Raw genomic sequence first — 10666 nt, forward strand, 5'->3', positions numbered from 1 at the left:
CAAACCTGTAATCCAGCAGAGGTACCCGGCTTGATGTCCATACGATGATGAAGTCCTGGAGGCTGATAGTCCCGGAACTGGACCAAGGTAACTGACAAAATAAGAGACAGCAAGCTTTAAACCACAAATACTTTAGGGAGTAAGAATGAGCACAAGTATGTGCGAAATAATCAGGAAGTGTCGGTGCTGTGTTGGGGCTCCACTGACAACAATCACCAGGATCTGGCCATCGCCAGAGACCGTGGCCACCAACGTGCTCACCCCTGGCTCACCATTCTGAAAGTATGTGCGAAAGAAACAATACAAATAAAACAATGCATTAAGGTTTACATAATCTGGATAGTCAAAATGTGCAGTACAAAGTCAAAAAATTGAGGTTATTTTTCTACAGTACACAGTATTTTCCAAAGTATGTAGCATGTAGAAAAAGAAGAAACTAAAATCTCTGAGCACCTCCCTGAAAGTTTATTGCTGCCAAGACATCAGTTTTGGACTCCTCAACTTCAAGAAAGATGGAATGTAAGCAATGTAAAACATAATTGAAATTAAATATTCTCAATCTAAGGTCATGCCAAAAATCCAGAAGCACATAATCAATTCTCAATCTAAAGTCTCTTTGGAAAAAAACATGTCATTTGGTATTTTCAATTTTCATTAGCTATTTATTTTTCCCAAACTTGACAGCCTGGAGTGTATTCTATCTGAATAACCGCATGCTATCTGAATTCTTCACATAGGCCTTATGATGTGTATTTCTAAGTAGCACCAAACAAACGTCAAAAAAGTTGACAAAAGTATAACCAGCAAATCTCAATAGAACTCACCTTGGTCCTCTATGTTTTACACTCTCATCTGCTTTTGATGTAACCAATTTAGTAGAATACCCATCAGACAAAACCATATATTCTTTTACACTCTCATTTGCTTTTGACGTAACCAATTTAGTAGAATACCCATCAGTAGCCTGTACAAATAGTAGGTGCTAATCTTTACAATTTCTTTGTTTTGCTTTCCTACCAGATGAAAGATCAAGAAAATGCATCTCAATCTACGCCGGGGGAGTGTACCCCATTTAGGGACCTAACAAACACAGATCATGGTGAAATTAGTCAACAGACAAAGAGCAAGAGCTGGTATGCTCGATTGTCTGATGAGAAGAAAGAAGAATACCTACGTAAACAGAGGATAGCCCGGCAAAAAAAAAGGCTGCAAAACAGCTTCCAGATCAAGGTGTGCTCAATTTCTTATGAGACCAAACAAAGATCAATGTCATGTCCACACCTGCCAAGTTAACACTATCCTTCATAAATAGGAGATCGGACCCCACTTAGTGACCTAACCAACAAAGCCACTGATGAAAACCGGGAGCAAGGTAGCAGTACAAGTCGGTATGCTCGAATGTCTGATGCAAAGAAAGAAGAATACCTACAGAAGCAAAGAATAGCTCGGCAAAAAAAAAAGACTGCACCTCTACATGTACAGCAAGGTATGAAGCATACAAATCATAGTGCAGCTCCTGGTTTCCTTTGACCATGCACAACCAACAGCTCATAATGCAGCTCTGAATGTTTGTACTGACCACTAAACATGTTAAATACAAATTTACAGCTAGCACTCATTTAGGTGAACCAGGTTCTGAAAATTATAGTGGGAAAAATCTGCTCGATTCCTTTAACCATGCACAGACAACGGCTGGATCTCAAGTGTCGCCATCGCCAAATCAAACCAGTACAATTGCAAACACGACATTCGCAGAACATGGTAAACAAATTGTTATGTGTATAAATATTGTTCGAAAGAAGCCTGGTGACCGGGTGTATACGTGAGCACGCGGTGATTGATTGACATGTGGCAAACGGTGTTAGTTGTCCCGTTAGGTGACAACCTAATGCAACACTCTCCACTTATCCACCGTGCTCAACACTCTCCACCATCCGTTGACCCGGCTGCTGTAGCTCACACTACACGTCCCTTTCAAATTACAACGCACAAGAGCTACTCCAGAACCAGGAACACTAAATTTGCAATTTGTACAATACTGATGGTTTTTCACTTCAGTGCAAACGAAACATGTCGATTCAGCAATCAACATATCAGGCATGCATTTTTTTTCCAAACTACAAAGAACAGAATCGCTGCTGCTTGCATTTTTTTTCCAAACTACAAAGAACAGAACAATACAGAACATGTACATCCAGATACGGGGCAACTGTCCCCAAATCGCTGCTGCTTGCATCTCCACGAGCACATCATCGGAGATGAATAAGAACCGCAGCAGAAGTGCTGCCCGTTGTAGAGCTCCTTCATGGACAGGGACTGGAGGCGCGGGCCGGGGACGGTGATGGGGTCCGAGCTGGCGAGGCCCCGGAGGCGCTTGACGGAGAGCTCATCGAGCTGGGTGCAGGAGCGGAGGGCCGCCTCGATGCCGCGGGCGCCGAAGGCGCGGGAGCCGACGGAGAGCTTGCGGAGGTTGACGCCGGCGGCGGCGAGCGCGTGGACCCCGTCGTCGGTGACGGCGCGGAGGGAGCGCAGCTTGAGGCGGCGCAGGCCCGGGCCGAGGCGGCGCGCGACGAGGACCAGGGCCGGGTCGCCGACGCTGTCGGCGCGGCGGTCGCACTTGAGCGCGAGTTTGGAGACGGCGGAGAAGCGGCGGAGGATCCCGGGGGCGGCCGGGAGGAGCGGGTCCCGCGCGTCGAGCGCGAGGCGCAGGCGCGAGGCGGCCTCGGCGGCCAGCCAGCGGCGGGAGACGAGGGAGAAGCGCTTGCGGTCGCCGGAGCCGAGGAGGCCGAAGACCGCGGCCAGGAGCTCCTCCGGGAGCTCGGCGGTGTCCTCCTCTCTTCCTTTCCGGTGTGGTACTGGGTTGTGTGGTGGAGAATACTACTAGAGAAGGGATAAGGCACTGGATATAAAGGTGACAAGGATGTGATCGGTCCCTAAGGACAGATTTTCCCAAAAAAAGATTCTAACACCGTATGTTGCCGTTAGTGGGATGGTGGAATCTCAAAGGCAATCCAACGGTGGCTGATGGGTGCTCACGTATACACGCGGTCACCAAATCCACTCTCAAATATTGTTATGTAACTGTTATAAAGATTACTACTACCAACATGACTTGTCTGCGAAATTCTTATATAGATTGTACCCCTTCTACGAATGTAACACTATCCACGGCTAATGATGAAAATCTGGAACGAAAACAAAGTAGTTGGTATGGTAGATTGTCTGCTGAGAAGAAAGCGGAATACCTAGAAAAACAGCGGATAACCCGCCAAAAAAAAAGGCTACAGCTCTACTTACATCTGAGCAAGGTAAGCAAATAACAAATGGTCTGCATATTAATGATTATGTACATTGTCAAGTGAGCATGGTGAATTAATAAAAACATCTACTCATTCAATCAGGTCATGGTTCTTCATCGACACATCACAACGATAAAAAGCAAGCTAGGCGGGAACAATATCACGCACGTCGAAATATGCTAACGCCAGGTGAGATACAAGTAATTAATGCAGAAAGAAGAGCTCGCAGCCACACCCTAGCACCCGGGGACAGACATAAAATGCTAAGTAAGCGCAACGGAAAAGCCATGGCTAGGCGGAACACCCCATGCGCTGAATCAATCGCAATGAAGTGCCCGCTTCATTTATCTTCAGATACGACATATCTGGGAACCGTCACTAATGAATCACCCGATGTGGAGGCATCCGCTTCACCGCATGCCTCATCTTTAGCGGACAGGCTTAACTACACCACTGAAACTGACGGTAATTAATCATATTTATTGCATTTCGTATCTCCACTGAACAATTACTTAATCGCTCAATCATGTTGCAGGAGAGTACCTTAGCAGGACATTTGGCGATACTTTGTGCGGCGATGACTTCTTGAATGTCACGGAACAGACCAATGAGCAGCAGTCAGAGCTTGTGAATACTGAAGCAGAAGATCATAGGAAGGAGAGCAGATCTCAGCAAAGGGCTAGGGAGCGAGCAGAAAAAGAATTGCTGGAAGAGGTTGAGAGGCGACGTCAGATTGCACACCGAAGAGCAAACAGGCAAAGCATACCACACGGGGAGAGGCATGCACAACAACAACGGTGTAATGCTCGCTTCACGACAAAGCATAACACCCCAGCCGCTGAGTCCATCACTATGTCATGCTCCGAAGTAGGTACATCGTCCGCGCCCAACCCATCGTCAAGCACACATGCATCGCCCCCCATATCACCTTTTGAGAGCACACAAGCTTATACCGTCAATACAGATAGTAAGTTTGGTACATCTTGATCATCTTCTTACGTCTAGAAGGATTTTATTATTATCATTTACTTACCGACTCAAATATGGGGTAGGTGAGATGGAGGCCTTCCTTGCCAGGCTCATGGAGGATAACCCCAACCCAGGTGATCTCATGGATGATGAGTATTATCTATTCGCCGGTGAAGGTACAACTGCCCGCCTAGCTTGCTTTTTATATCCTCATCATTCTTAAGAGCTAATATATATAATGTATAACTCAATAATGATTGCAGGTTCCGCTGCTGATGACATGGACTTCGATGAACCAGAGTCAACCGGCAAGGACACCACAGACGATGATCCTTTTGAATTTGTTTACTCAAACCTGCCAGACAGCACGCACATCCTGAATCACGCGGAGAATTGCGAAATTTGCAACGCCAAGAAATTCGAGTACGAGACCGACGGTTTCTGCTGTCGGAATGGGCAAACCTAGTTGCTTGAACCGGAACCTATACCAGAACTAATGAGGCTCTGGTCTAGCTCTGATGCGGACTCTCGGCATTTCAGGGAGAGCATCCGGTTCTTCAACGGACACTTCTCCTTCACAACCCTTGGCGTCACCCTCGACAACAACTACACGAACATGAAGTCCGGGGTGTACACGTTCCGAGCACACAGAACTATGTACCACAACGTGCATTCATTCGGGCCAGGTTCTCGTCCGGAACATTTGCAACTGTACTTCTACGACGACGATCCGAACCTAAACCATCGTGCCAAATCCACAGAGAATTTAGATCAATCTGTCGTCAAGATGTTGGTCGACATCCTCAAAGAGAACCCCTACTCAAAACAGTTTAGGAGACTAGGAGCGCAGAAGGAAAACCTTGATGAGTATCGTATTGAGTTGAACACAGACCAGAAGCTAGACCAAAGGAGATATAACAAACCTATATCAGATGAGGTGGCTGCTATTTGGGTAGAGGGTAACAATCTCGCAAGAAGGTTCGAGCGCAGCATTATCCTCCATGGTAATAACAATGAGAGATACAGTATACAGGCAACACAAGGCTGTTACGACCCGCTCTCATACCCGCTGTTCTTCCCAAATGCCGAGCTCGGCTGGCATCCTAACATACCTAAACGTAATGTGTCATATGCAGCAGCGCAAAAGTCAAGAGCAGAACGGGATAACGATGCAGGTTCGATTTTCCGTATTAATGACATTTTCTTCATTTCATTCCCATCCTAAGGTGACAGGTGGATGGATCTCGATGTCACAACATGGCCAGTAGTAGAACAGTTTCAACAACGTATGCAAACTGATGGGTATGTTGACCTCTTTTTTTAGATGGATGGTTTATACGTGTACCAATAGCGCATTTGTACAATTGGTTTTATGCATGTCCAAATGTTATTTACGTTGATTTTTCTATATGAATTACTAAAACGGTGCATAATAATCTTGTAGCGCATCGTGCGGGTTATTCATGCTTAATTATATGGAATACTGGACAGGTGATGTGTTGTCTGATCAATTCACTCAGGTGTGTTATTATTTTTGAGGATAACATTAGTAGCCGCTTACATTTTGAATAGTTGTCTTAAGGACATATTTTTAAATATTATATTTTGCAGAAGGATATGAAAGAATTTCGCCGAAAATTAATCGTTGTACTGGTGGAGTTCAAATTGAATAAGTTAAAAGGAAAGCCAATATACTATAAACCTACCAATGAAGAAAATGTGTCTACTTCTGATTGTATGATTGTGGAGGGCCCGAAGCAACTAGACTTGAGTGATAAAGTCCACATCATACCTACAAACCCACGCAAGTTAGTTGACGAGCTTTTCCAACACATCATGTCGATTCAAGACCCCAAATTATTGGAGTACGTAAGCAGTATGTTAAAAAAATACGATAATATGCATTGATATGGTTTTATCATTTTTAACATTTTCCTCACAGACAGGAATGGGTGCGGAGCTCCAAACCATATCCAATAGGCTTGAGTCTTAAGAAAATTCAGGACATACTTAGGATGGACCAACATATGGACAATGACTGCTTCAACTTAGGAATTCGTATAGTGGCATGCGATGAGATCCTACAGATAGCAGAGACTGATATGCACTACATGGATCTACGCTTTTGTGTAAGTTACTACAATCGCATTTTCATTGTTGCCACTATGTTTCTAAACAGTTTTTTTTTCTCAGACGGCGATGGTGGATTCCACACGAGGTAAAAAATACCGAGTAAAGCCAAATATACAGTTCCTAGCAACATTGTTCAATAGTTGGCCTGGGATAGACTACAAAATCGCATCACGCAACTTGGTAAATATATTCACTTATCCAACGGTGTCACATTACATGTGTTTCTAATGGTTGTCCTTTTGAAGGTTTTTCTCCCTTATGCATCCGCGGGTCACTTTAACTTGTTCTCCATCGATAAGCATGAATGTACTGTGTCTGTTATTGATCCTTGGTCCATGCCGCCATCATCGGAGGGTAAAATGGTTCGATCGCATAAGATGAAATTGATCTTACAAAGAATTGCAATCTACCTAACCGACGCACTTTCATTGGCACAACCTGGTTGGGATGCCGATATATTTTTCTGGCCACGCACGTCGCCAACTGATATTCCGCAAAGTTCAAGCATGTGAGTATCTCTAAAATAAAACCCATATGTTTTAATTTTTTCGATAATTAACATAATAACGAGTCATTTATCTACAGGAAAGCTTCTGGTTATTTCATTTTTTATATTATGTTCTCATGGAATGGTAAAAAGTTGGTTCATCCAATATGCACGGTGGGTACTTTACGCTGCACTTTCTATTTTTCACTAAAACTATACATGCTAATGACAAATATTGTTGTGCAGAATATTATCAACCTGAGGAAGAATTTTTTGGTACGCTTGCTCAAGTACCATCAAAATGAAGCACTCGAAAATATTCCATACATTGTACGACATACTCTAAGGAGTATCGAGGAGGACATTTTTTAAATATAAAATAGTTAATTAGTGGAGTACTTATTGCATATTCAAACGATGTCAAATATATGGTTGTTAAATATATTTCAGACTGGTTAGACTGTTATAAAATTTTCTAAATATCTTGTGGTTTTGATACGTGTGATTTTTTACAACTATTGTATTGACACAATGTGAGAAAAAAAGAAGCCGTAGCAACGCACGGGCATTCAACTAGTAACCAAATGATATATCAATAGAAAATGTAAAATTAAATTTCCAATGATATTATTTTGTAATATATAACTCATACTATTAAATTGGTTAAATTGACAATCTAGGAAAGCACATAAGACAATAAATCGGAATGGAGGTAGTAGTGGATAACTTTCATTTACTTCTCCTTTAGCAATCACAAACCTACTCCCAACACCATCGAAGATATCATTAATTGGCATGTGTGCTAATAGAAGGCTGGCCCTGATTTTTGAACCGCTCGCACATTATTTGGTATGTTCCGAAATTTCGCATCATGACACTGGAGATAGTCCATATAATATTGTACTTCCACCAATAGATGGTTTATATTTTTTTAAATTCAAGCCAATTAAAGTTTGACCAAATTTTGGAAAAATCTATCAGTAAGTATGATATTCTATAGATATCATATAAAAATACATTTCATGATGTATCTAACGATTTTGATTTTGTATTTGCATGTTAACGATTTTTTGTAAAACTAATTTAAATTTTACATGGTTTGACTTTCGAAAAAATCTAGGTATTATTCATTGGATACAAACCTGATTTTTAAGACATGAGCCATAAGAAACTCTAATTCGGAGTGCCAACACCATCTAAATATTACGATATGTTAGAGATTTGCATAGCCCTACTACTGATTTGATTGATCTTTAAACATGTGATTTATCTAGTGTTTTTTCATAGGTAAACATAAAGATAATTATGCCCACCGAATGTAAATCAACATTTATATTTTGTCCATTATGTCCTTCCATCTAGGATAAGTACTAGTCCTGAAGGTATATGCTTCAAATGACTACTTTAATTGTTCTTTGTCTTAGACAAGGCGGTCCGTTGTCACCTATCTTAGTCAACATTGTCGCAGACATGTTAGCAATTTTGATTGTAGCTGGTTTAATTCCTCATTTAGTTGATGGCGGGGTTTTTGTTCTTCAATACGGAGATGACACTATTCTTTTTATGGAGCATGGTTTAAGTAAAATGCTAAATATGAAATTAGTATTATGTATTTTCGAGCAATTGTCGGGACTGAAAAGAAACTTTCATAAGAATGAGTTGTTCTGTTTTGATAAGGCCAAGGAGATTGAGATTGAATATTAAATTCCTTTTTAGGTGTGATATAGGTTCATTACCTTTTAGATATCTGGGCATATCAATACATTTTCATAAGTTCAGAAATGGAGGGTGGAAACCAGTGGAGAATCGATTTGAGAAAAAAATAGGAAGTACACCCGTGCATTGCTACGGGTTAAATCGCACAATATCACAAATCAGGATATCCTTGTATCTTCCTATTTTTGCATCTCTCAAGTCTCTATGCGTTGCTCAACCAACACATCATCTAGTGGAACGTTCTTTGCTACAGGACGAATGTCATGCTAGCACAAAGCGGGGTATCCTTCCATCTTCCTCTCTTTGATCTCATGTCTCTATGCACCGCTCGACCGCCCCATCGTCTATTGGCACATTCTTTTACTCATCGGCTAAATTACTGGTATGGCTGTAAATTCATTTTTATTGAATATCTTTATAACATGAATAATTTCACTATATGGATATTGGTATTAAAATTAAAATTGGCTATTATTTTTCCATGGAGGTGTTTTGTTGATTTAATCGTAGACAACATATTCATCGCATGCACGGACAGCCCAACCCAAGACGTGAGATTTGAGCCGAACTCAGCCCTCGGTTTTGCGCCTAAAGCCTAGTCCAAAAAAAAAAATCTGAAGCTAGCGATTTTGCATATTTTCATATAAATTATACTTAATATCCAAGAATGATTTATTTAATATATTTATAGCGCAACATAGGAATTTGTTCGAGCCAAGTCGGCCCGACTTTTTCAGGTCAGGCTTCACCAAGCCCAACTTTTGTCCCAAGCCATCCCGAGGTTTGCCAAGCATAACCGCACATATGATATGCTTTCAATTAGGTTTTCCCCTCAATCATTCACTAAGATTACATGCGATTTACACTATGTGATACTATGCACAAAATCGTCACATATACTTAATATCTATATCTTGAAATAAACGTTACTTGTATCTATTAAGCAGATTGTGAAAAAATGCAGAGGAATGTCGATGTGTTTGTTTCTGTCTCTTGCGGATCCGACAACAGCTAGTCAAATTCCCCGAGAGTACAGCGAGTAGTCATGCCCAAAATTTACTGCAAACACATGAACATCCAATCTGTTCAGTTCAGTTATACACATGTAAATAGCAACTGGAATTCGTATTCAGTCACAAGTCATAACATCCAATTCACACCAGCAATGCTCAGTGTTCTCAATCTTTCCTCTCAGTGTTCTCAATTTTTCATGCAGTTCCAAATTCAATTAATTAACAACAATGACTTAGGTTGGACGTTTCCTGCATTTTGCAATTTCTTGTAGGATGTTTGCGCTCAGGCGCTCAGCTGCTGAGTTTCACATCCAGTTAACCATGAACGGTGGCCGAACTAGAGGATCAGCACGGCGGCCACGAAATCAGACTCGTGCTCCTCCTCTTGGAGGACGCGGCCGGCGTGCTCCAATGCAGCATGAGCGCAGAGGTTCAGCTTTTATTATTAGGTATACAGATAGATGTATGCTTTCCAAACCATGACAGTTTGGTACACTGGACGAGTTCGGCAGTAGTTGCGCGTTTAGGAAGTTTTCTTGTTCGGCGCAGTCATTTTTTTCCCGTTTGGCATCCTGCGGACAACGGTTGCCGGTTGAACACGAATTGAGCACTCAAAGCAGTAGCGTCTTCCCACAGATGGTCTAGCAGTAGCCTCAGAAAACTGACAGATTAGCTAGTTTAGTTTCGGTACACTTTTCTTAATTAACAAGACAGCAGTGTCAAAGCGTACTTGCCCTGAATATGTGTGCTCTGTGACGAGCACAGAATCTAAGCAACTCCGAGGTGCAAAGCGCCTCTGCCATCATGAGTGACGGACCTCAGCCGTTAATCCCACATCAGATCGTCGCCTGGCCAGTCATCTACGCCGGGGCATGTCCGTGCCGGCACGTCTCGTTCGGTTTCACCTCAGTTTCAGATTAGCTGGCTACGACCAACTTCGCCAGACCGAACTCATTAGACCGTCAACAAAGATCATGAGTGTTACAATACTCTCTGATGCCTCCTAGTCCTAGTCCCGTTGTGTGCACTCCAAGATATCGCATGTGAAG

General features: G+C 42.3%; 1 protein-coding gene and 1 long non-coding RNA gene across 2 annotated transcripts; both read left to right on the plus strand.

The window, feature by feature from the left end:
• The first annotated feature begins 4035 nt into the window (after nucleotides 1-4035).
• On the plus strand, nucleotides 4036-4973 carry LOC127317864 (uncharacterized). The gene is made up of 3 exons (XM_051348464.2): nucleotides 4036-4266; nucleotides 4352-4444; nucleotides 4532-4973. The coding sequence occupies exons 1-3, from the start codon at nucleotides 4152-4154 to the stop codon at nucleotides 4732-4734; spliced, it is 411 nt and encodes a 136-aa protein (XP_051204424.1). The 5' UTR covers nucleotides 4036-4151; the 3' UTR covers nucleotides 4735-4973.
• A 1463-nt stretch (nucleotides 4974-6436) lies between these two features.
• On the plus strand, nucleotides 6437-7340 carry LOC127313486 (uncharacterized). Its single transcript, XR_007859025.2, has 3 exons — nucleotides 6437-6909; nucleotides 6987-7062; nucleotides 7135-7340. It is a non-coding gene; the product is annotated as an uncharacterized lncRNA (long non-coding RNA).
• The last annotated feature ends 3326 nt before the right edge of the window (nucleotides 7341-10666 follow it).

Source organism: Lolium perenne, chromosome 7 (assembly GCF_019359855.2).
Source record: "Lolium perenne isolate Kyuss_39 chromosome 7, Kyuss_2.0, whole genome shotgun sequence".
Lineage (NCBI taxonomy): Eukaryota > Viridiplantae > Streptophyta > Magnoliopsida > Poales > Poaceae > Lolium > Lolium perenne.

Coding starts and splice junctions, on each gene's coding strand:
- LOC127317864 (XM_051348464.2), top strand. CDS start 4,152: ATGTCATGCTCCGAAGTAGGTACATCGTCCGCGCCCAACCCATCGTCA. Junction 4,267..4,351: donor TTATACCGTCAATACAGATA/GTAAGTTTGGTA, acceptor AATATGGGGTAG/GTGAGATGGAGGCCTTCCTT. Junction 4,445..4,531: donor TTATCTATTCGCCGGTGAAG/GTACAACTGCCC, acceptor TAATGATTGCAG/GTTCCGCTGCTGATGACATG.